We start from the raw sequence: 26,367 nt of genomic DNA on the forward strand, positions 1-26,367 counted from the left end.
TTAAAAAAAATCCTGCACATTGAACTCTTAAATACTTTTAACTTATGAAGTACATTTTATAATCCATACTTTTATACTTTTACTCAAGTAAAAATTGTATTAGATACTTTTACTCAGGTACATTTTTGGTCGTGTATCTGCACTTGTACTTAAGAATATTGAGTACTTCTTCCACAACTGGCCAATGTTCTGTGCTCTGGGCACATATTTTTGTTATTTTGATGAATTGATTTCTTCTTTCTATATGACTTTTTCCATATTGTTTTTCCAAACAGTTTTGTAGGTAAATGGTGTCATCGTTTTGAAGGTTTTTTTCCAGGGGTTTGTTTTCTTATTCCTATTTCGCAGTCAAGTAAAATCTTGAAAGTCGCATTTACACACTTCATTTAACATTTGGAGTAGCAGTGGGTTGAAAATGACTTTTATTTCTGTTACTATTGTATATACAGTATCTGCAACCTGACATTTACTGCCTAACTCAGGGGAGCACAAAATGTGTTTTGTTAATGAGTAATTATTGACAATTATTTTTACAGTTTTAGACCTTTTTAAAAGAGAGGGTTGATTGACTCCTCTTTACAGATCCCTGCCGTTTGTTGGTGTGCAGTGTTGTTATGTTTTGTTGTTTTGTTTATCTTTTCCATACGAGTTACGTTTTCTGGTGCTGTGCCTTTAAAAGATAAAGCCGAGTGCACTCCCCCAAAAAGCAGTGGCCAGAACAGCGCTGCGTCACAGAAAAACCCAACTCCACGTTGTTTACACTCGAACTGGCTCTGGGCAACGTGGCTGTGTCACTGTGCAGCTTTCCACTGACGGGAACATCATGATCGTGCATTTCAGCTGCGGTTTCCATTAGTGGTTTGTGGAGAGTACAGCGTGTTCCCTTGTTACTCGAGCCGGTGCTGCCCTCGCGTGTTGCCCGGCGGAGGTGCACTGAGCCCGGGCTGCTCCACCTCTCCGCCCCGCTGCTGTCAGGCGGAACTCACTCACTGCAAACTGCGCTGCACCAAAAACTCTAAACGCCAGTTCTGAGCGGCCTGGCGTGCTCTGTACGTACCCTCCACTTTTATCTAAAAACTGTCTTGTGTTTCTTGTGAATAGTGCAGTTATCTTTCTCTTGGTGGATTTTGATTGAAGTTTATGATCGCAGTTTGTTTTCCTAAACGCACTCCGTCATTTAAAATGGCGCCAAAGATTAACCATGGTCGTATTTCTGTCGGAAAACATATATATTCTTCAAATTCTGCAATAAAAATAACTTATTTACATGTGCGATAAAATAGTTTGGTGGTATAATATGTAAACGTAGCATTTCGGTACGTTTCTAGAATATTATTGACCCCTAACCTTTGACAGGTTGCTCTGGGTTTCATCAGGGGAGTGGACCATGAGACAACGCTACGCGTTGCTAACAAACATTAGCCGCTGCTAACATGCTAACTGTTTGAGCTAACTCAGTTTATAAGATAGATTTATCATAAAGTAGGACAATGTTAATCTTACGTGACTATCCGCTTTTGGTATACAGTACTACACCTAACGATTTTAGGATTGAAAGGATCAGTAGAAGCATAAAACAACAACAAGTGATAAACATGTTAGCATTTCTAGCTTCAACTACTTTGATATGATGCTAGCCCCTTTTCAAAAGCTAAGGTTTCCTCTGATAATATTCTTTGACCACGAAACGCATTCGCTAGTTGGTGTTTAGGTACATAGTGTGGCACGATGCAAACAATGGCTTAAGTAATTTCACGAGGACTATTTTAAGAAACATGACACACTTTTACAGCATGTTGCATAATGTAAACACCGTTAGCCTCCAACACGACACGGTTACGTAATGCGGGATCCCGTCGATACGGAGCCGACACGGGCTATTTGGGAGACTATCTATTACCAAATTGGGTTTGCGGTTTTATAATAGCGCTACGCTGCCTAAGGGTATCTACAGTTTGTTTATACACATGAAAAGCTCCACATAAGCTAGCTAGCTTGCTACAGCTTGGGTCAGCAGTGTTTTTACTCGGGTGCATGCCGGGAAATGGGGTTTTTGTTGTGTCAACTGGGAAGCGGGTTTTGAGAAGAGGATCACAAAACTTCATTGCACGTGTGTTAAACCAAGTGAAATGAATATTATCAACAATGTAAAGATAAATACGTAAATTAATTAACCCCTGCCTTATCTGAGTGCATTTTCTCCAGTTCAACTTTACCCAAATCTAAAAGCTTCTCGACTGGAGCTTGTTTTCCCAGGTTTTTTTTTTTGGTGTCATTTTTTGTTGTATTCTTCATTGCTTTTTGACAGATTTTTGTTGTGTTTGTCATGTTTTTGTCGCTTTTTTATTGTTGTTGTTGCTTTTCCAGCACGTTTTTTGTGGCCTGTTTTTGTGTTTTCATTAATTGTATTTTCATCCTCGTTTTCGTCGCTGTTTTTTCTCAAGAAGCTTTTAGATTTGGGTAATGCCAAACTGGAGAAAATGTGCTCGGTTCAGGTGGGGGTTAAGAGATTAGCATAAAAACTAAAAACATTCTAAAGAACTATCACTTCAATTTTATAACATACTTATTTTATTTTTTTATGTGGTTTTGCTGCACTGCTTTTAGTAACTATGGTTGTTTGGTGTTACAAAAATAACATCTGATTGATTTGCTGTTTCCCCTCTCGGCTGGTGCAGTTTGACAAAGGGACGTTTGGCTGAAGCTCCACAGACAGACGACGACGATGATGAAGAGGAGCAGGCATCCGAGCAGCAGCGATGACTCCGATAATGGCAGTGAGTTCCAGACAGTGGCACAGAAACAGACTCGAATGAGATCACTTCATTCAGCTGTTGAGTCAAATACGAAAAGTTTTAGCTGTAGTTCTTGGGGATGTGTTTGTTTCAGAGACATTTATTTGCTTAGTAATAATGTGTGTGTTTTGGATCGGCGCCAAAGTCACCGTGCCCTGCCCTTTACTTTGTGTCTTCGTTATTAACATTAGTAGCAGCATGATATTGAAAAACCTTGCAATATGGGTGTGCAAGTTTGAAATAAGAATGATATTGCTAGGGATGCACCGATGCCACTTTTACTAAAACCGATATGAGTACTTTGATTACTTGATTACTTGCCGATACCGAATACCGATACGAGCACAAGGCATTTTCTTCAACATACTTTTTGAAGTGAATAGATGGTTTCTAGACTGACTTTTTTCACAGCAGATTGGTTTTAATTATTTATTTTACTCAGTTACATTTCCTTAAGTAAGGTAGGCTTCACTTTTAAGAGAAGTTCTGTCAGAATTGAACAGAAGCCATTTTATTTTTAATTCATTTTTATTCCACTGTCCATCATAGACTGAACAACTCATGTCCAAAAGCTCCTCAATGCCAGTGCTTTATTCATGTATCTATTTTCATTTAACAATAGTATTGAGATGGTACTTATTACTGCAGCTAAATGGTCTCTTCGCCGTTATTACAGGTCAGTGTAGATTTTCTCGTGTGTTTATAGCAACTTAGCGAGTAGTTGCAGCTCATTTTCGCTCAATATGGACGTGTTGTGTCTTTCTTTTGGATTTTCTGCAGACTTTTTAGTCGCTGGGTTAGTTTTTCAACAGTGTAAGAATCGCCAGAACTGTAGCCATGAGTTAGCGGCTAGTTTAGCAACATTAGCGACATTAGCCTGTATCTTGTAAACATTGCAGACTCCACGCTGCAGCACTAACAACATTTAGCTCTGGTTAAATCCAGCACAGACTCTGATTTAGGGAGTGTCGTCTGTAATAAAGTCAGCTCTATGTGGAATATTGTATTTACACTAAAGAATTCTCCAGTTTGTTGCTATTTTCTCTCCTCAGCGGAGAGCTGCGCCCTGTGAGTACTAGGGCTGCAACTAACGATTATTTTGGTAATCGATTAATCTACCGATTATTTTTACGATTAATCGATTAATCGCTTGGCTGTGAATGGTGTATGAAAATTGTTTGTTTTTTTTCATTTATTTTTTATCACATAAAGCTAAAGTGGCATCTCTTGAGGACATGTTGATGGAGTAAACTTAAACTGTGTTGTAAAGTGTTTTTGTAGGGTTCTGCTTTATTAATTGGATGAGACACAGACCGATATCTATGAAATTTTCAATGTACAAAACTCTACAGACCCGAACTTGAAAAACAAAGTAGGTTTCCATCAAAAATAAAAAATGTTCATGTAATTTTTGCTCTTTTTAAGTCTGTGTTTACTAGAAAACGATTAATCGATTACTAAAACAGTTAACAACTATTTCAATAATCGATTAGTTGTCGATTAATCGATTAGTTGTTTCAGCCCTAGTGAGTACAAGCATGTGGTATCGGCTCGATACCCAATACTGGTATCGATGCATCCCTATATATTGCAATGTTTAAAAATACAAATTGTAGACCAATTGTGGACCATAACAACGCTAAAATGAAGGAAAATTACGGAAGTTATACCTAAAACAGAACTTTTTGCAACAGAATGAGTTTCTTGCATGTTTTGTTTTAGGCTAAGTTTGCAAAACATGTTGTAAATCTCAGTCAGACTTTAGTGATTTTGCTATAATGTTGTGATACGAGTTTTTTTGTGCCATATATTGTGCAGCCCTTGTCAGCAACTAATAGTACATTAGCAATTTGATATTTCTCTGTTTGTAATCGTTTCTTGCACGACAGGTTTGAGAGCAGCGTTATTTCGATTCGCTGTGTGTGACAGTTAAGCCGAGCAGAACTGAACTGGAAACGCTATTGAAGGGAGAAACGACACACTGAAGGACTGTAATCACTGGTTGAGCTGTGTAAATGATATTGTGTGTGTTCATGTAGAGTTTTTGATGAGGAGGAGGAGGAAGCAGAGAAGGCGGTCACTGAGGAGCTGGACTGGAGTGAAACCACAGCAGAGCAGGAGGCAGAGTAGGGACAGGAGGAGAGTGTGGACCTTTGTAGAGAAACCAACAGGTCCACGGAAACTCAACACAGTTACACCAAACACTAGTATACAAGTCGTCCAAAGTGTTGTAACCAGGGCTGGACTGGCCATCGGGAGATTCGGGAGTTTTCCCGGTGGGCCGACGTACTTTCGGGCCGGATGGGCCAATCACGCCGAAATAAGGCCCATAATATCTGACACCAGCCCACAATTAACGGGAAAAGCCAGCCGAATCTCTATCATTACACTTATGCAGTTACACAAGTCCTTCACTAGAGGGATGTGACGCTTTTTATACCCCTCTAGTAGCACGCTTTCTTGAGTCATGGTTCCCAGATAATGTCGTATAATGAGCGATGGGCCTCTGGGACATAACACTCATGCCCCTCACATTGTGAATATAAGAGGAAACAGAACCTTAGACCTCTATTTTTATACATTTTAGACAAATGTTTGCAAAGAAGTGCATGCTGGGAGTTGGCCAGGTGACTCTGTCTTGCCCCTCGTCGTCAGTGCGCGCAGTTTGTAAATCTTCTAGTTTCCATTGAAAGGATTTACAATGTTTGGCCTTTTTGGGATTTCTATCTTCACTCCACACCTCCATAACTCCGTGGTGAGTTTTACCGTTTCATCTTGAATCTACAGTGCGATAATTTGGTTGGTTTTGAGAAGTTTATTTGTGTTGCAGTCGCGAGTGGAACTTCATTAACGGAACGCACATTTTAAGATTGTTCAGTAATTTTACAAAAGTTCCTTCAAGTTATAAATGAAAAGACTAAAGTGTTGAGGTGCTATGAGGTGTTAGCTTGAATTCGGCAGAAACAAAATGCAACTATTGTCCTTGATTTGTAGCTTATACTGTTTTAGTTCAAGCCAAGGATTTATTGTTTTGCTCATCACCTCGACTATTGCATTGAATATGACTGTTTTTTTTTTTTGGAGGGCCGGTCTTGACCCAAAAGTCCCGGGCCGATTTTTTTTTGCCAGTCCAGCCCTGGTTGTAACCTTTGAAAACTCTCGCATATTATCATGGTTTTGTGTCAGGGCAGATAAAGTTTGAGATGGTAGTTCCTAAAACAAGTAAGATATGTTCCTGCCAGATAGTAGATTTATCCATCTGATGATCTAAGCTCAGGTAAGAACATGTCTCACTATGGGAAAACGGTGGCCTGTTCCTTTAAAGCTGTTTTTTCGCAAGTTTCTCTTCAGGCACAATACGAGTTTATCCTGTTCCATAAGTGCAAACTACTGTAGAAGATGAAACGACTAAAACCAGTTGTTCTCGAGTGGCGTCTCCAACCTTTTTTACCCGGCGAGCTACTTTTACGTAACAAAAAACGTCAGAGAGCTTTTGCTGCACAGACATCTGAGTGTGACTTTGGGGGAGTTAAATCTGTCGCCAAGATGAACGAAAGTCACTTTGCACCTTCTACTTTACCATACTGACCCAAATATTTGCATATTGTGATCAGAACAAAAGGAAAATTTGAGTCATCAAGCGGATGTTGATGTAGAAAGTCTATGGCGAGCGACCTAGAAAGGGCTGAGGAGATACGGGTTGGAGATCCCTGCTGTAGGATGACAAGCCACGACCCAAATTAAAATGTTTTTATTGAGGAAGCAGTAGATGTGCCTTTTAAGACTGAACGTATGATCAAAATAACCCAATAGCATGGATTTGAACAGACTCTGGTAGTGTTTCTGAATTGAAATAAATGTTCCCTGGAATAGGCCTTGTTACCTGGACCGACACATGGAACTTGTGGGCTGTAATCTTAAGCAGGGGATCCCAACCCGGGGGGGCGCCTGGGATTGCAGGGGGGCCCAGAGCTTTGCCTGGTCACACGGTCAGATCATAAATTACATTATTATGACAAAATAAATGCTCTAAAATCAACAAATATGACTGAGTAAGGACTACAGGTTGTTTGTTCTTAGCTTATATGGATCCCATTAGCTAAGAGCAAAGGTTGAGGCAGTCCGCTAACATGTTCATACAAAAATATGTATATGCAGTATTTAATAAACACATATAATAACGTGTGTGTGTATATATAAAACATTCATAAGACTTTTAGGAGCAAACAAACTCATATCAGAGTCGACACACAAACATGACGCTTCAGATAATAATGATAAAACCTTATTTCTTCACAAACTCCAACTGGAATGTGGTTCCAGGTAGATGCAGCTCTGTAGAGAACTGTTTTCTTCATGAAATTAGTTTTGGGATGTTGTGTTTATTATATGACCTTATTATACGGCTCTTCACAACGTAAGTAGAAGCTCCGTTGATTTGAATGGGATTTCCCAACGTTCTACCGGTCATTATTTTCTGATAAAGGACCTCTGAAAAAAATAATGACCGCTGCCAATGGCAACGGAGTTGGTGCTTTCATATCACTCCGCGCGTACGTAGTAGCGACACTATCTCTGTCCCCGTCACTGCGAGAGAAGTTGGGGGAGTTGCTCGTAAAGTTAGCGTGAGTCTGGCTTTCAACTTACCCATAGATTCACCATCATTCCTCCAACTGCGCCTTCAACTAAGTAGCTAGGCTAGCTACTAGCCTTGCTGCTTCTAGCCTAGCAAAACGTTGCAGAGCAACGTGCAAACTTTTGGGAACTATTTGTTGTGGAAGTCATTAAATAAACCTTTCGACCTTCATAAAAGTGTACGAAGTTTATGTTGTGTGTGTTCAGTTGGCAAATGGCCGTATAATAAGCGGGATAATGTATAGAACGCTGGTCATTATCGGTAAAATAAGTACCTTCGGGGCGAAACAAGTTCCAGTTCGCCCTGTCGGTGCTTATTTTCCCGATAATGACCAGCGTTCTATACATTATCCCTTACATTGGACGCCATTCTAGTATTATGCTTATGCACAGAGTTTAGAAGAACAAGGCATTTTGACTGATAGGCTGTTACATTAAAGAGACTAGATGCAAGTTGGTCATTTTATACTCACTGCTGCCACCTCAGGTCTTACGTGTAACTGCAGCTTCTAAGTTAAGCTCGTGCATGACGGCACTTCGGACTCGAATTAACAACTTTCTGAGTGACAGTGCAGGATTTTAGAGGCAGTTGTGGTGAACAGGTCTGAGCTCATTCTACACATTAGGACATGGCTGGAACGTGTAGGGGGAGAAAAACTCCGTATAGTCCCTTTAAGGTGCCCAATGTGACTTGTTTTCTTTGACTTTGAGCCATGACACAGCAGAATACATGTGCTCTCTATTTGTTTTAATTGAGCATCCAAGGACAAGTCTCGCTGCCTTGTTCTGAACCACTTGTAGCTTTGCGAGATCTACAGGTGCATTAAACGCTCCAATTTCAGTTCATTTGTTTACAATACAACACAGCACGTGGGCTTCAAGGACAAAAGGTTGGGAACCACTGATCTAAAGTGTTCCCTATGCTGTAAATGCAATATTATTATGTTACATGTTGCATTTATTACTTTTTGCACCTTTTCAACCAGCTCTAATCTGGAGCATTAACATCGAGAGACAGAAATATGAATCTGCAAAAAATAAAAGAAAGAATGACAAAGATAAACTACAAAGTCAGCGGGTTTTCCACATAAGGAGACCCAGGGAGGCGATATGACTTAAATAATTGCAGTCTTTAGGTAAATCCCGCCTTTCAAATTGTGATATTAATTGGATTTTGATTGATTGTGTCGCCCTGTACAGCATTAATTCAGTTGAGAATATCATTTGTTGTATTGGCTGTTTGCTTTATGTCGAAGCGCGTTGTCGTGCCGGTCGGAAATGAGTCGAGCGTTTTGTTCTAATAAGCCGCTCCCTAATTTGATCTTGTGAATCGGTAACTTGATTATTGTGGAAGCAGCAGCAGCAGCAGCAGCAGCAGAGCGTGGTTTGTAACATTTGTGTTTGTTTTGCAGGTAACTCCACGTGTTGGTCGCAGCATTCGTCCCAGCACCGGCGCGGGACGGGGCAGAAGCCTTCAGAGGTAAGAGGGTTGAAAGTGGGTCCATAACCTGATAAAAGCGGCGTTATCTTGAGTCTGCAGAGAGCGAGTTTGTCGTGAAGCCCGTGTCGACGCCCGTAGACTCTGAACCAATCAAATTAAAACGACTGGGCTGCTTCGGAGGCTCGTGATTGGTCGATCTGGGTCAGGCTAGATGTAAACAAGAAGAACCCCTCCCCCCTCACATGCACGTGTAGAGAGGACTCTTTCTGTTATCTATGGTTTCTTTTTTTAAAGCCATGTTGTATGAAGAGAAAACAACCTGACGAAAGAAAAGTTCACACCAGTTTAGGCTTAATTTAGTCCCATTTCGTGTAGTCTGTTTAGGATCTGGTTTACTGTGATTTTGCTTCGATCTAGGCCTGGTGGTTGGGATATTTCATGAGCTGGTTCTCTGTGTAAAACACTTTAGACTCATTGACCTTGTACCGGATTACAAACAATGAGAGTGGGTGTGTCCGAACTCGTGCCTAACTTTCCTGACACGTCCCGAGCTTCCGAATTCTTCACAGGGATGAGTTTATAAGCACTTTCCACAATCTGCAGGGCCACTTCTCAGGGTCGCGGTTACGGTAATGCAAATAAGCCTGAAAGTTCACAAAATTGATAAGAATGAGTTTACAATATGCTGAAGGACAATATCACAAAATCCGGTATAGAGCCTTCACATCATTTCCACTGCAGGAAAATGTGAGTTGAACATCAAATTTATGTTCATGTAGCATTTTGGATCATTTTCTCGAGAGTTCCACTGTTTCATGACAGATACTGAAACACAAATTTGTTAAACAGGGTTCTAGACTGCGACCAAAATGCTCGCATATGCGACTATTTTTAGAGAATGTGCGAGTAAAAAAAATAAGTGGTAGCACCTGTGCGAGCAAAAAAAATAAAGAAAGTCTAATAGGTTTTATGAGGAGTGCTGCAAATAACTTATAAACAGCGTCTCCAGAGCACTCCTCTGAGAACACACACACACTGCACAAACACGCACGCACCACCCAAGCTTCTACTATTATTGAAGAAGTCAGCTGGTAGTTTACGCTAAACGTTTTGTCCAGGCAAGTGCCCCGCTCTCCCTGTTTGTCCGAGGGACAGGTGAAATACAGACAGCAACAGAAGCCACGTGTCCCGACATGAATCAACCTTCTATTACTTTCTGCCAATACGCACTTTCCGACAGTTTATTCCCCAAAGAAGTATCTATTTTCACTTTTATGTTCGCCTTTTGGGGCGGTAGCGCTGCAGCCGAGCAGCGAGCTCACGAGCGCAGGTCAGACAGAAGCACGAGCTCGAGAGGAGACAGGAGCAGAAAGAGTTTGCGGTTTATGTTCCTACCTGAGCTCGCTCTGATCTCCTCGCGGTCAGAAAAAGCTTGTTTCAGAGCGCAAATGTAAAGCTAACGGAGAGCTAACGTAAAGCTAACAGAGAGCTAACAGAGAGCTAACGTAAAGCTAACAGAGAGCTAACGTAAAGCTAACGGAGAGCTAACGTAAAGCTAACAGAGAGCTAACGTAAAGCTAACGGAGAGCTAACAGCTGCTGTTATGGCCCGCCCTCCCTCAGCCGCAGCAGATTCAGCTCCTGTGTTTTATTTAGGCTTTAGGCTAAAACAGGTACTTTTTGCCTGTGATTAATACGGTCTTAATTGGCAGTAATACATAATTTTATAAGTGAATATCCTGCAAGTGACAGTGATATTGCAGATTTGGAAGGAAAGAGACAAGCAATTGTCAAGGAAGATGAATAATAATGGATTGAAAACACAAAATTAAAGCAGAACAATGCGAAAAAAATATATAATAAAACTATATAAAATCACTATTATTTTAAAAAGTTTTAACACTATTTTAATCATCGTTAGGATCAATTATAAGTTATTTCGAACATGTTTATAACTGTCCTTGTTTTAATTTATTAAAATGGTGAATTTTTATATTGTGTCTCGAGTCTGTGCGACCAAAATATTGTCTGTGCGACCAAATGAAAAAGTTGGTAGCGCCAGCGCTACTAAAATAAAAGTTAGTCTTGAGCCCTGTTAAAGGGTGTTTCCTGCATTGTTTCTTGCGGGCAGTGTTTTACTTTGTGAACGACTAGTGATGATGGTGTTCCCCATTAACAATGAAGACTTTGGTGGCTTCCATTGTCCAAAAATCATTGAACAGTGTTTCTTGAAGGAGAGTGAGATGGTTTGCTCCAAAGTGTGTTAGACAATAAGCATTACTTCAGGGCATTGAAAGCATAAAAGTCAATCATTTGTGCCAAAATCAAGGCCTTAAATTTGATTAAAGGCGTTAAATTGAATTCAAACCGGCATTTAATCGAAATATGGCATTCCTCAACAGTTTTGACAGTACAAGTTTATCTAAAACATCAACATTATGATCTAGAACAGAGGTAGGCAAGTTTGCTTGATGAAGGGCCTTTTTTCTTCATCGTCAATAGACCATGGGCCGAACCCCCCAATTGAAGCCTAAAGTAAAGCACTGCTTTCAACAAAGGCCAGTGTTGTGCATCATATGTGGCTTAATTGAGTGTTTTGCTTAGACATTTTAAAGGAATTGACCGTATTTCTCACATTATTGAGAACTTTAACAGGCATTTGATCTGATTTCTATAATGTTGTTTCTCGATATCATCTTGAGGGTCAGAGGTTTGATGGTGGAAGGCCGGATTTGGCCCCCAGGCCTGACGTTGCCTACCCCTGATCTAGAATAAACAACACAGTTTTGGCTGAAATTTAACACAAATGTTTTGCCTGTTTTCTCCAATTCTCTTCCCTCTGTTTGATAAAATGTTTGTAAATCTTAAATGCAAAATGCAAAAATGTCACAAAAAATTGACCAAAAAAATAACAAAAATGTGGCAAAAATGTGACAAAAAATGAAAAAAAAAATGTGATAAAAATTTGACCAAAAAAATTACAAAAATGACCAAAAATGTGATAAAAAAAATTACAAAAAAAAAGATAAAGATATGATAATAAATGGACAAAAAAATGACAAAAACGTGACAAAAAAAGTGATAAAAATGTGACCAAAAAAAATACAAAAATTGACAAATGACCAAAAAATGACAAAAAAATTGACAAAAATGTGATAAAAAATGTACGAAAAAATGATAAAAATGTGACCAAAAAATGACAAAAGTGGCAAAATGTGACCAAAAATGTGATGAAAATTTGACCAAAAAAATGACAAAAATGTGATAATAAATGTACGAGAAATGATAATAATATGATTAAAAAATGGACAATTTTTTTTTGAAAATGTGACAAATGTGATAAAAATGTGACCAAAAAAAATACAAAAAATTGACAAATGACCAAAAAATGACAAATGTGACCAAAATGTGATTTTAAAAAAATGACAAAAAAGTTACAAAAATGAGTTGAATGCCCAACTAAAAAAAAATAAAAAATCTGATGACGTGAGGAAAAAGATCCTCTCGGTTCAGGCGGGAGTTAAGAGGTTAAAAAGGATCAAATATGAAATACTTATGCCTGTATAAACCCTGTACTTGCACCTCCATGCGCTCAAGAGAAGTACTGTAGGAAATACCGCTGTAATATTGGGGTTCTTGGAGTTCGAGCAGTGTGTTTTTGCCTCGCAGGTCTTCAGGACGGACCTGATCACCGCGATGAAGGTGCCGGACTCGTACCAGCTGAACCCGGAGGATTTCTACTTCCTGGCCGACCCCTGGAGGCAGGAGTGGGAGAAGGGAGTGCAGGTCCCCGTGAGCCCACACTCCATCCCCCAGCCCGTGGTCAGGTACGTGACGAGTGTGGGGAAACGAGCCGCCCCCTGTCTGTGGCTGAACTCCTGCCTGTGTGCCGCCTCAGGGTGCTGTCGGAGAGGGGGAAGGAGGTGATGTTCGCGCGCCCGAAGAAGCTGATCCGCACGTCGGGCTCGGAGGCGCTGGGCTACGTGGACATCCGCACCCTGGCCGAAGGCACCTGCAGATACGACCTGGACGAGGAGGACGTGGCCTGGCTGCACGGCGCCAACGAGGAGTTCACGGAGATGGGTGAGCGGGGTGTTCGATCTGGAGGGGCGACTGGGGTTTCAGACGATGTTATCTTGTTATATATGTGAGTTTGTGCCACAATGAGGGGCTTAAATATCATGAAAAAGTATTAAAGCAGTACTAAGTAACGTGTTTACCTTAATAAATCCTTTCCGCAGTCCCTGTGGGGGTAATACAAGTGTTTATGGGATGATTGGAGGGTCTTTCATCTCCCCCTGGTGTCTCTGGCCAGAAAACCATGTTTGCAACTTGACTGCCACCGGTCCGGAGAAAGCAACACACACTAATGTAATCACGCTAACGTCACTTTAAACAGTATTTACAGCCAAGTTTGAGTGAAATAAAATGTTCCATTGTATAATTGGATGCACAGTAACCCTCTCTCCCTTCGCCTTTCCTGTCAGCGTAGTATTTACTCTCCAAGACAATTAATACGTTAAAAAATCGTAACTTGCTACTACACCTGCAGTTGCGCTTATGGCCTCTAGGGGCAAGAGTTACTTAGTACTGCTTTAAATTTGATTCAAACTGACTTTAGATCCAATGAAAAGGAAGTATCATTCTCCCAGAACGTGGAATTGCTTGGTCATTCTGCTGTTCCTTAACCCCAGCCCTGATAAAGTAAAGTAATCACAAAGGTCTCCACTTTAAAAATGAGATAAACGATATATTTTGGGCTCGATGTTTATCGTCTATACATTTATTAGCATTTCCTCCCCTGTTTTTTCCTTATAAAACGTAGATTTCTAACTGGCACAAACTGAGTTACTTTATATTGCATGTTTTTTTAGAGCTTGTGTGGTATTTTAGGATGTGATGATGCACTTTTAGAACAAAGGTTTACTGTCATTTTTATGCCTGAGAGTTCACAGTGTCTCGTATCGTTAGAGTCAATAATATCGTCTATCGCGATACTTTCCTGCCTCAATATATCGAACTTCAAATTTGTTATCGTGACAGGCCTACTTAAGGTGGGTCTAATGCAGAGAACAAATTTCTCTACAGAGATTAACCCCTTAACTCCCACCTGAACCGAGCACATTTTCTCCAGATTGGCTTTACCCCAATCCAAAAGCTTCTGGGGAAAAAGGTGTGAAAATATTGCAACAAAACTGAGACGAAAACAATGAAGAAGATGTGACAAAAAAGTGAGAAAACTTGGACAAAAAATGTGACAAAGAATGACCAAAAAATGACAGAAAATGACAAAAAAATGACAAAAAAAATGACCAAAAAATGACAAAAAAACCACACAAAAAATGACAAAAAATGTGACAAAGAATAACAAAAAAATGACAGAAAATGACTAAAAATGTGACAAAAAATGACACAAAAATGTGACCAAAAAATGACAATAAAGTTTATTTATTTATTTATTTATTTGATAGGGACATGTGTGAACAATAAACATGTAGCACACTACAACATTTATAGCCAAGGCTAATTTGCAATGTCCGTCCCTAGAAGGGCTTACAAAAAAGTTACAAAAATGAGTTGAATACCCCCCTCCCCCTGGAGAAAATGCTCTCGGTTCAGGCGGGAGTTAAGTAAGCGGTTAACATCAAGTTTGTCCCTTTTTTGTCTTTTACTATATCTGTTCCCAATTCTTATTCCCTTATTTTCTCCCATGTTTTCCCTACTTTCACTCAATGTATTGTATTTCTGTATTATTTTTTTCTTTTTCCACAATTTATCCTTATTTTTGCCACAAATTCTCCCCCATTTCTTCCCCAAATTATCCCCCATTTTTCACACATTTCTTGCCATTAACCCCATATTGTAAATTTGCAGATCTTCCACACGTTATTGTTCTGTTTTCTGGTTCTAGCTTCAGTTTAGGCGAAGAACTTATCTGCAAGTTCACGATTGATGAAAAACCTTTATCCACAAATGTCTGCTTTTACACTGAACTGACCTCACATCTGTAAAGCTGATCTGTTTGAGCATCTGGAGCAGGAAATGACTCCGACCGTCTCTGAACCTAATGAAAGTGTCGCCCCCAGCGGTGCCGCGCGTGGACGAGGCCTCCATGGAGCGCGTGCTGGAGGAGCTGGAGCGCCGCTGCCACGAGAACATGGCGGTCGCCGTGGAGACGCAGGAGGGGCTGGGCATCGAGTTCGACGAGGACGTGGTGTGCGACGTGTGCCAGTCGCCCGACGGGGAGGACGCCAACGAGATGGTGTTCTGCGACAAGTGCAACATCTGCGTTCACCAGGTACTCGCGGCCCCGGGCTTTGACAGGTCGCCATGACGATCTTATGAAATATGACTTTGCTCCCAGATCATGTTAGAATCAAGTTTTTCACTGATTACCAATTTAATTTATTCACAATTGGAAAGTTTTGCAAGGCAATTATCAATCAGAAAAGGGGAATTAGTCCCACACTTAAGGTGATATGCTGTAGGTGAATAGGGAAACTTAGATAAAATGTGATGATAAAATGATGAAAATTAGACGAAAAAGTTACAAAAATGTGACGAAAAAATGACAAAAACGTGACGAAAATGTGACAAAAAAAATGACACAAACATGACGAAAAATGACAAATGTGACAAAAAAATTGCAAAAATGTGACGAAAAAATTGCAAAAATGTAATGAAAAAATGACAAAAATTACGAAAAATGATAAAAATATGACAAAAAAAATGACAAAAATGTGACGAAAAAAAGGACAAAAATGTGACAAAAAAATGAGAAAAATGTGACGAAAAAATGACAAAACTCACGAAAAATGACTAAAATATGACGAAAAAATGACAAAAATGCGACGAAAAAATTATAAAAATGTGACGAAAAAATTATAAAAATGTGACGAAAAAATTATAAAAATGTGACGAAAAAATTATAAAAATGTGACGAAAAAATGACAAAAATATGACGAAAAAATGACAAAAATGTGACGAAAAAATGACAAAAATGTGACGAAAAAATTGTAAAAATGTGACGAAAAAATTGTTACGAAAAAATTGCGAAAATGTGACGAAAAAATGACAAAACTCACGAAAAATGACTAAAATATGACGAAAGAATGACAAAAATGTGACGAAAAAAATGACAAAAATGTGACGAAAAAAATGACAAAAATGTGATGAAAAAATGACCAAAATGTGACGAAAAAATGAGAAAAATGTGACGGAAAAATTGCAAAAATGTGACGAAAAAATTGTTACGAAAAATTGCGAAAATGTGACGAAAAAATGACAAAACTCACGAAAAATGACAAAAATATGACGAAAAAATGACAAAAACATGACGAAAAAATGACAAAAATGTGATGAAAAAAATGACTAAAATGTGATGAAAAATTGACGAAAATATGACAAAAAATAACATTATGGCAACAATGAGGAGAAAGATCAGTTTTGAATGTCTTCGTTGCACTGGTCTATAAGCCCCAGTCAAGAAGCTTATTTATTTGTTTAAAGTCAAACTGGAGAAAATGTGCTCATTTAAGAGGTTAAATTTAGAGATATTTACTGGCATCAGAAAAAAACGTATTGCAAGTTTTCTGTCATTTTATGTTTTGAAATCTAAGAAATTTTATGACTAAAGATGCCCCATTTTCAGCGCCAAAATCAGAAAAATGGATTGAACCAGTTTTAAATTTTATTTCATTTTATCTGGTTTAGATTTAAAATAAGATGTTCATTAATGGAGAAATATGGATAATTGATTCCTTGCTGTATGTTAAGTGAAATGTTGTGCTTGCGTTTCTGTCCCAGGCCTGTTACGGCATTCAGAAGGTGCCCACCGGGAGCTGGTTGTGCCGGATTTGTGCCCTCGGGATTCTGCCCAAGTGCCAGCTCTGCCCGAAGAAAGGCGGCGCCATGAAGCCCACGCGCAGCGGCACCAAGTGGGTCCACGTCAGCTGCGCCCTGTGGGTCCCCGAGGTGAACGACGCTCACAAACATGTTCTTGACTTTAAAACCATCCACCTCTGCCTTTAATGACCCGTGTTATTTCTATGCAGTCTTAATGTTTGAGGTCTGTTTCCCCGGTGCGTTCAGGTGAGCATCGGGAACCCGGAGAAGATGGAGCCGATCACAAACGTCTCGCACATTCCCTCCAACAGATGGGCTCTGATCTGCTGCATCTGCAAAGAGAAGACCGGGGCCTGCATCCAGGTGAGCGGCATCGAAACAGCTTTTAGTATCCAGTGTTAGGACCCAGTGCCCCAGTGGTAGAGTTTGCACACATGCAGGTTTAGTTTCCCGCCTCAGTTTTTCAAAGGCAAATCTAGTCTTTCAGTAAAGGCTCCGTGCTGGGATTAAACTTCCCGCTCCATTTGTTCAATCTAGGCTTGACTTGAAAATGATTTATCAAATTTGCTTTTGCGCTCAGTGATTTGTAATGGTCTTTACGCTTTTAACTTTTTGCAGAGATGGTTGTGTAGCTGAAATATTAACTGAAATAGAAGTAACATTACTTTGATATAATTTTACTCAGGACAAGTAAAAAAAATACTCAAGTAAAAGTAAAAAAGTATAAAATGTTGTTTGTGAATAACTGTGTAAGCCGGTTTAGGGTCATCCTAGGGCTGGGAAAAAATTGATATGATTTAAAAATAGAGTTGGAAGGTGAAATCGCTTCATATTTTCCCCCCAAAAATAAACTTTTTAGCTCTCTACCCTCTGCTCAGAGGAAGACGGCCCTGCTGTACAAATGTGCTAAGAAGAACAGAGCCCACCTCAGGGTTTTTTGTTGTTTTATTGCTCAATCCAAATACAGTACAAATAATATGGATGTACAACAATCTTTGTTGCACACTTCTTTTTTCAGTTAGAGAAAGGGTTTGCAATTTTTAATATGTTGATGCACATTCATTAAATACAATAAATATATAAATTCTAAATATATTCAGTTTGCAGTTTGTTTTAAAGGGGTTACATGCAAGTTAGCCATTTTATGCTCACTACTGCCACCTCAGGTCATGCGTGTAACTGCAGCTTTTATGTTAAGCTCGTGCAGCTTTTTGAGTGACAGTGCAGGATTTTAGAGGAAGTTGTGGTGAACAGGTCTGAGCTCATTCTACACATTAGGACATTTTTAAACTCTGTATAGTCCCTTTGAAAAAACAAAAGGGAATCGTCCAGCTTTAGGTCACCCAGTTCTGTAGCTTCTATAATCTGCACAACAGTTTTCAGCAGTGCTGCATAATTACACTAGGGTTTTCTCATCATCAATTTCCCTCTTACACGATTAGCTAATACAATGTACCATTAGACACTGAGTGATGCGCCTCTGCTCTCCTATGTAGGTATTCCATCAAAAATCATCTGTTTCCAGCCAGAACAGGCATTCACAGCATTAATAAAGTCTACTGTATTTCTGATTAATTTAATGTTATCCTAATTCAAAAAAGCCGTGCTTTTCTTAAAAAATAAGGACATTTTGACGAGTGACAAACCTTTGAGCGGTAGTGTATATAAAATATATTTTTCTCAATAAAAAGGGGACAAAACACAAACTACCTATATTTTATGTCGACATGAAGCATTTGTAACTTCAAAAGTTACTCACAGTGGCACAATTAGAGTAAAGTACTTCATTACAACAAGCCAATTTCTCAATTGTGAGATCAATACAGTTCTATCTTATCACTGAAGTAGCAGTAAAAAAGAATTTACTTATAAAACTACTCCAAGTATATTTTTCCAGAAGTGTATTTACTGCAGTGTTAATTTTGACAACATATTTTAAAGCAGTACTAAGTAACGTGTTTACCTTAATAAATCCTTTCGTAGTCCCTGTGGGGGTAATACAAGTGTTTATGGGATGATTGGAGGGTCTTTCATCTCCCCCTGGTGTCGCTGGCCAGAAAACCATGTTTGCAACTTGACTGCCACCGGACCGGAGTCACCAATACACACTAATGGAATCACGAAGAAGAAGCTAACAGGCTAACAGGCAAAGCTAACAGCGGGCTAGCGTCACTTTAAACAGTATTTACAGCCAAGTTTGAGTGAAAAAAAATATTTCCATTGTGTAATTGGATGCACAGTAACCCTCTCTGCCTTCGCCTTTCCTGTCAGCGTAGTATTTACTCTCCAAGACAATAAGTTAAAAAATCGTAACTTGCTATGACACCTGCAGTTGCGCTTATGGCCTCTAGGGGGAAGAGTTACTTAGTACTGCTTTAATTTAGTTTTAGTCTTAGTCTTTTGACGAAAATGTAATTCGATTTTTAGTCTAGTTTTAGTCCAAAAAATATCTTCAATTTTAGTCTAGTTTTAGTCTACTAAAATTGCAAGTAAATTTAGTCAAATAAATTTAAGACGAATTTAGTCGACTTTGCATTTATAATATTCACTATAATCATATTTAATCTTGTTTCTCTGCTTCATGGAGCTGCTTCACATGAACAAAGCTCAGAGCTGATCCTTTGGCTGTGAATTTACATGATCTGAGGCTCTTTCAGACGGTCAATAGAAGTTTGGATGATTTTAGTCTCTCCCTTTCATTTTTATTTAGTCTTATTTTAGTCGACTAAAATATCTGGACATTTTAGTCACAGTTTTAGTCCAATTTTAGTCGTCAAAAATAACACTTTGACTAAAATTAAGACTAAATATTTTAGTCGACGAAATTAACACTGATTTACTGCTTGTATCGTCCATGCCGTTATGGATAAACAGCTCCTGAAGGTCCTAAAAGTTAATTATCCCATTCTTTTGTGCACAGTGCTCTGCCAAGAACTGCCGCTCAGCCTTCCACGTCACCTGCTGCCAAAAGGCGGGCCTCGAGATGAGCACGACGCTCACGGAGGAGGAAGAGGTCAAGTTCAAAGCCTTCTGTCCCAAACACTCGGGTCTGGACGAGTCTGACGAGAACCCGGACGCCACCGGGGACCAACCGCAAAACGCCAAAGCCGCCGCCAACAACAACAACAACAACAAACGGCCCAGCAAGCGGGACGAGGACACGGCCGCGGAAGCCGAGAAGAGGGTCAACTTACGCAAACTCAAGCTGCAGGAGATGGAGGACGAGTTTTACAAGTTCGTGGACGTGGAGGAGGTGGCGGCGCGGCTGAAGCTCGCCACGGACACGGTGGACTTCCTGTTTCAGTACTGGAAGCTGAAGCGGAAGGCCAACTTCAACCGGCCGCTCGTCACGCCCAAAAAGGACGAGGAGGAGAGTCTGGCGCGGCGCGAGCAGGAGGTGCTGAGGAGGCGGCTGCAGCTGTTCACGCACCTGAGGCAGGACCTGGAGCGGGTAGGTCGCCACAGGAGGAGGACCACAGGGAGGACCACAGGGAGGACCACAGGGAGGACCACAGGGAGGACCACAGGGAGGACCACAGTGAGGAGAGGAAGCTGAGGCTAAAGATAATAAATGAGATTATGGATTCAGTGGAGGTTTGTCTGGAGATTATTGCACTCGTCCCTCTCGCAGACGGGACAGGGCCAGGACAGGTGTTCACTAGGGCTGAGACGAGCGTGTATCACAATACGTACGGCAGGGGTAGGCAACGTCAGGCCCTCGAGATGATTCAGAGAAATATTTTGACCCAAATCAGAGATCAAAGGCTTGTTAAAGTACCTTAAAGGGATATTTCAGGATTTTTGACATAGGGCCTCATTTCCTAGTTATCCAGAGTGTTGCTGATTTCTGGGGATATTTTTTTTGTAATTCATGCAGTTTTTTATTTGAAGAGTTTCGTGGCGCTAGGCTAGTGCAAGGCTAGCTCATTTCTATGGTATCAGCTAGCCTGCATTAAAAACAGTCTGACCCGCTCCACAGAGCACCTGAGGAAAATCACTTATAACACCAGACTAACCATATAAATGTCTGTGTCGATCAGTGTTAATTTCGTCGACTAAAATATTTAGTCTTAATTTTAGTCAAAGTGATATTTTTGACGACTAAAATTGGACTAAAACTAATTTAAAAGTTTTTCATGAGACTAAAACTAAAATGTCCAGATATTTTAGTCGACTAAAATAAGACTAAATAAAAATGAAAAGGAGAGACTAAAATCATCCAAACTTCTATTGACCGTCTGAGATCATGTAAATTCACTGCCAAAGGATCAGCTCTGAGCTTTGTTCATATGAAGCAGAGGAACAAGATTAAATATGATTATAATGAATATTATAAATGCAAAGTCGACTAAATTAGTCTTAATTTTAGTCGACTAAAACTAGACTAAAATTGAAAAGATTTTTTCAACTAAATCTCAACTAAAATTAATTTACATTTTAGTCAAAAGACTAAAACTAAATTAAAATATGTTGTCAAAATTAACACTGGTGTCGATAGAGTAATTTGAACCATTAAAAAAATAGATAAAAATAGTCCCTCAAAATGCGATCATTCATGTGATGCAAGGTCAGTTATATTCCCAAAAAAAAGAAATTCTATCGATTATATGGTTAGTCTGGTGTTATAAGTGATTTGCCTCAGGTGCACTGTGGAGCGGGTCAGACTGTTTTTAAAGGGGGGGTATTATGCAAAATGGACTTTTTCGAGCTTTACATCATGTTATTATGTCACTCCCTCATTAAAAACATGCCTGAAGTGTTGCCTTGGCACATTCACGTATTTTTGAGTAATCTGTAAAAACTCTAATGGCGGCCATTTTAGGGATAGGTTTGCCTGAGTAGAAACGCCCCCACCTCCTGGAGACGCCTCCGAGCTTTCGTCACCAGCCGAGTAACCAACCACTGCTCCTCAGCAGAACCCACTGATGCCACAGACAGCGTGTGGAGGGGGCGTGTCGGAAAGGCTCAGAGGTTCTTAAAGAGACAGAGGCCTATTTCAAGACATTCACTACAGCCATTTTGAGAGAGCAATTTTATACAAGGCAGTTTTTCTAATTTACTGCATTTACAGACCAACAGAAGGTTTTGTCATCATTGTAGTGTGATATAGACTGGTGCTATGTGATTGAAAAAAGCATAATACCACCTCTTTAATGCAGGCTATCTGATACCATAGAAATGCGCTAGCCTTGCATTAGCCTAGCACCACGGAACTCTTCAAACATAAGAACTGCATGAATTACAAAAAAAACATCTCCGGTAATCAACAACATTCTAACTAGGAAATGAGGCCCTATGTCAAAAATCCTGAAATATCCCTTTAAAATATCTTAGCAGGGCACCCTTTTAGGCCATAATCCTAAAAGAATACTCATCTATAGGTAGAAATGACTTAAATCTACTTGAATTAAGATCTTTAATCTAAAGTTTGGAGTTGGAGTAGATTTGGTCTGGCCTTAGAGCAGATTAAACCTATTCTTGCCGATGGAACAAGCACAAATTTTTTCTTAATTCAGATTATTTTGTATAATTTCAAGTGAATAATAAATATTTTTTACAGTAAAAGTTACTTTGCCTGATTTCCAGTAGGATTTCTATTTGGTCCACTGGCTTTACCGTTTTTATCTGATCTTAGATTAGTTCAAACCGACTCAAATTTAACATAATTAAGTCATTTATAAGTTGAAACCCATAAAATATTAATGTCTGTTGAACTGGGTTAAGATTGCTTGATTAATCTGTTCAAGGAGTGACCTGAGACTCTAGCATAGACCTAAGACACATTTATCAAAACAGTAGTACTTCTTATTAAAAAGATTTGAGTATTAAGTGTCACCAGTCCAGCCTTTCAGATCGGAAAACTGCAGAACCTTCTCTTCTCTGACTGTTGTATCTGTATCAAATTAAAAACAGTTCCTTGACATGTCTCTAAGTTTAGTTTAAAGATCACATGTAACATTAAGATGATTAACCAAAGAGTCCCTCTCAAACGCCTCCCTCCCTCAGGTTCGTAACCTGACCTACATGGTGACGCGGCGGGAGAAGATGAAGCGCTCTCTGTGGAGGATCCAGGAGCAGATCTTCCAGCACCAGGTCCGGCTGCTGGACCACAAGCTGATCTCAGGTCAGTGTTACACGGCACAAACACTACAGGCAGGTACACGGACAGTCACAGGGTACGCGGCACCCGTTGGCCTGACTGTCCGCATCATTCAGTCATCATCATTCAAAAAGTGCGAAGCAGAATCGAGTTGGTGACCATTGAACAATAGTGTGGGAAACGTATTTACAGCCCAAAGACGCAGATGGAGCGGCTTAAGTTCAGACTTTGTGCTGAGACGTGTCTTTCCCCTCTCTCTCTCTCTGCTCCTTCTCGTCTTTCTCCACTGTGACCGACTCCAGAGAACACAAGGCAAGGCAAGTTTATTTGTAGAGCACAATTGACTTCAAATCATAAGTGACTTCCTGTTTCGATCCAGCACGCCAAAATAAAAGCACCATCTTATTCATTCAACTTTATTTCTGCCTAACTACTGTATTAACAGACTACTTACTTAAAATGTGTGTATTTAATTAGATTATTGTAAAGTTGCAAGTACCTGCTGAATGAATCAATGAGTCGAGCTGTGTGCTTTTATTTTGTTGTGCCGGATCGAAACAGGAAGTCACTTCTTGGGCGGCGTTGTTATGCACAGAGTCAATTCATACACAAGGCAATTCAAAGTGCTTCACAGTTAGATAAAATTACAAGAAAACAGATCAAATCAATAAAAAAACATCAACATAAAATTAATCAATTACAGTAAAAGACAGGAGTGCAGATAAAATACTTTCAGTCATATACACGGGTAAAAAGAACTGTTTTCAGCCTGGATTTGAACATTGCCAGAGTTGAGGCCTGTCTCACGGATGAAGCTCAAACGCAGCCTCACCGTGTTTATTATTGACTCCACAGGAGCCACTATAGGCTGCTTACTTTCTGTTGGGGCATCTGAATATTCTGATATTTGCTGATTGATTTAAGTTTTGCTTGATGATCCCCTGACACGTGTTTCTTTTGCTCCTTTTCCTCATTGGTTTTATTAAATACGAGCCGTTTTTTGTCAACATTATTAATAAAACAGCAGCACAAAAACTGTTCAATGCCATTCAGTCACAGTGGCCTCAGTGAGGGAACACGTGGCCACCCCCCGCTGTAGCAGTTTTTACTGGCACCCGCTTTTCTCACTGCCCACCCACGATTTAATTCACAGTACAGTATCCACAATAATACAATATGCTCTTGTAATGAGCTATTTTTTTCTTCTATAAAATGCCTTGTGTGTAGTTACACTCTGGATTTAGTTACACTCTGGATTTGGCAGTGGTTTTTGCTGTGGTTTCTAAGCACATTAAAGAGACTAGATGCAAGTTGGCCATTTTTATACTCACTACTGCCACCTCAGGTCATACGTGTAACTGCACCTTCTATATTAAAGGAATAGGCCACCGTTTTTACATACTGAGATATGTTCTTACCTTAGCTTTGACGAGTTCTTTAGGACCTGTCTGATCTTCACCCGTGCCTTCAGTCACGTAAACACAGCGCAGACGGCGTTAGCATTTAGCCTCTGCCCCTCTCCTCTATAGCTCCAAAACAAGATAGAAGCTACCAAGCTCTTCCACGTTTTCCCTATTTAAATATGGTTACGTGAAGTGTTCCACTACAAAGTATAATTACACAAAATTAAACAATGTGGATTTTCTAAGTGGATAAAAGGGGGGACTATATTGTAAGGCGTAATAATACCAGGAGTAGTTTGAAATCTTCACTAGTAATCTTCACTTTACTGTGCGGATGCCAAATTACTCCTGGTATTATTACGCCTTACGATATAGTTCCCCCTTTTATCCGCTTAGAAAATCCACATTGTTTAATTTTGTGTAATTATACTTTGTAGTGGAACACTTCACGTAACCATATTTAAATAGGGAAAATGTGGAAGAGCTTGGTAGCTTCTATCTTGACCAGTTTTGCAGCTATAGAGGAGAGAGGGAGAGGCTAAATGCTAACGCCGTCTGCGCTGTGTTTACGTGACTGAAGGCACGGGGGAAGATCAGACAGGTCCTAAAGAACTCGTCAAAGCTCAGGTAAGAACATATCTCAGTATGTAAAAACGGTGGCCTGTTCCTTTAAGCTCGTGCATGATGACACTTCGGACCCGAAGAAACAAGAGAGGATTTTAGAGGCAGTTGTGGTGAACAGGTCTGACCTCATTCTACACATTAGGTCATGGCTGGAACATGTAGGGGGATGAACATGCATCATTTTAACATTTAAACTCCGTATAGTCCCTTTAAGACTGGTTAATGGCGCCATGTTGCTAATAAACATGCTGTTAATCAATAAAACCTGTGCAGTGACATACACATTGTTGCAAAGGTTTTTCCTAACTCTCTTGCCATATCCTTATGTGTAAAAAGACTCCAGTTACCAAGGGTTCACCGCACTTTCCCTGTAAACGTAAATATAATTACACCAAATGTGATAAATTCATCAAAATCTCTTAATCCTCTTAATCCCTTAATGTCTTTTGGAAACCCCATATTTAACTGTTATGAGAAATGAACGTATATATTTTTCTTCCTCCAGGGGATCCTTCAGCCAAAGACCTGGAGCGGCTCCTGTCTCTGGGCTCGATCTCGTCTCCGTTCAACCACTCCTCCTCGTCGTCATCGCGATCCAAATCCAAACACCACAAGAAGAAGAAACGCCGGAAAAACCGCGAGCACCGAAGCCCCCAACACCCGACGCCATCGCCACCGGCAACGCCCCAAACCGACGGCGGCCCGGACGTCAACGGCGCCAAGTGCGAGTCCGTGGAAACTAAAGTCGAACCGCAAAACGAGGAAATCGAACCCCGCGACGCCGATCGACACGACCAAAAAGCGGCTAACAAAATCGAGCGCAGTCGGAGCGAAGACGGCGATGTTTTGAGACACAAGCGAGATCTGAAAAAGCAAGAAAAGCGCCGCAAATCGGAACAGGACCGGTTCAAGGAAAGGCGGCTGTCGATACATTTAGTCGACATTTGCCATAAGGATTTCGTGAACGGAGACTGGGAAGCTAACGACGCCAGCTCGCGGCTAAAGGCTAGCTCAATCCCCAACGGCCTGTCGAGGAAGCACCAAGCTAACGGCGCGCAGGAGCAGCCGGCTAACGGGAGGAGCTGGAGCAAATTCAGGATCCCCAAACGGAAATTCGACAACGAGGACATGAACAAGCAGCGCAAGGCCACGCTAAAGCCGCTCACGAACTCGAAGCGGCTGGACGACGAGGCCGACGCCCAGCGCTGCAACGGGAAGGAGGCAGCGCTAACGCGGCGCTACGATTTCATCCGGCGCGGCGTGTTAGCGTCCTGATAGCTAACGCCGCACTGTGTGGGATAGAGACAAGGAAAAAAATGCGCTCTTTAAATATTTTGTGATATAAATACCTAGATTAAGCCGGAGCTGATATTTATTTTGTATTTGTAAAACGTGAAACGTAAAAAAAGTCCGATTTATTTTGAGCTAGGATTATTTTTTCAATGTTAGAGATGTCAAGTTGCCACAAGGGGCGCAACAGATTCAAATGTTTGGAGTGAGTTTGATGGAGCTACTGAGCATCTTT

At 40.3% G+C, this 26,367-nt stretch overlaps 1 protein-coding gene across 2 annotated transcripts; it reads left to right on the plus strand.

Moving 5' to 3' along the window:
- The first annotated feature begins 724 nt into the window (after positions 1 to 724).
- jade1 (jade family PHD finger 1) lies at positions 725 to 26,367 on the plus strand. 2 transcript variants are annotated; one of them, XM_079573446.1, is made up of 11 exons: positions 725 to 1,049; positions 2,679 to 2,777; positions 8,843 to 8,910; positions 12,540 to 12,697; positions 12,769 to 12,953; positions 14,945 to 15,168; positions 16,677 to 16,844; positions 16,962 to 17,078; positions 19,636 to 20,166; positions 22,722 to 22,839; positions 25,348 to 26,367. In XM_079573446.1, the coding sequence occupies exons 2-11, from the start codon at positions 2,726 to 2,728 to the stop codon at positions 26,115 to 26,117; spliced, it is 2,391 nt and encodes a 796-aa protein (XP_079429572.1). In that variant the 5' UTR covers positions 725 to 1,049; positions 2,679 to 2,725; the 3' UTR covers positions 26,118 to 26,367. The 2 variants fall into 2 exon arrangements, with proteins under 2 accessions (XP_079429572.1, XP_079429573.1); XM_079573447.1 differs by having other exon boundaries at positions 726 to 1,049; positions 14,957 to 15,168.

Source organism: Gobius niger (assembly GCF_951799975.1).
Source record: "Gobius niger genome assembly, chromosome: 16".
NCBI classification, from domain to species: Eukaryota; Metazoa; Chordata; class Actinopteri; order Gobiiformes; family Gobiidae; genus Gobius; species Gobius niger.

Bases quoted from the DNA above. Each gene is read 5' to 3' on its own strand.
- jade1 (XM_079573446.1), top strand. From the start codon at position 2,726: ATGATGAAGAGGAGCAGGCATCCGAGCAGCAGCGATGACTCCGATAAT. The intron at 2,778-8,842 runs GTGAGTTCCAGA...TTTGTTTTGCAG, and splicing joins CGATGACTCCGATAATGGCA to GTAACTCCACGTGTTGGTCG. The intron at 16,845-16,961 runs GTGAACGACGCT...CGGTGCGTTCAG, and splicing joins GCGCCCTGTGGGTCCCCGAG to GTGAGCATCGGGAACCCGGA.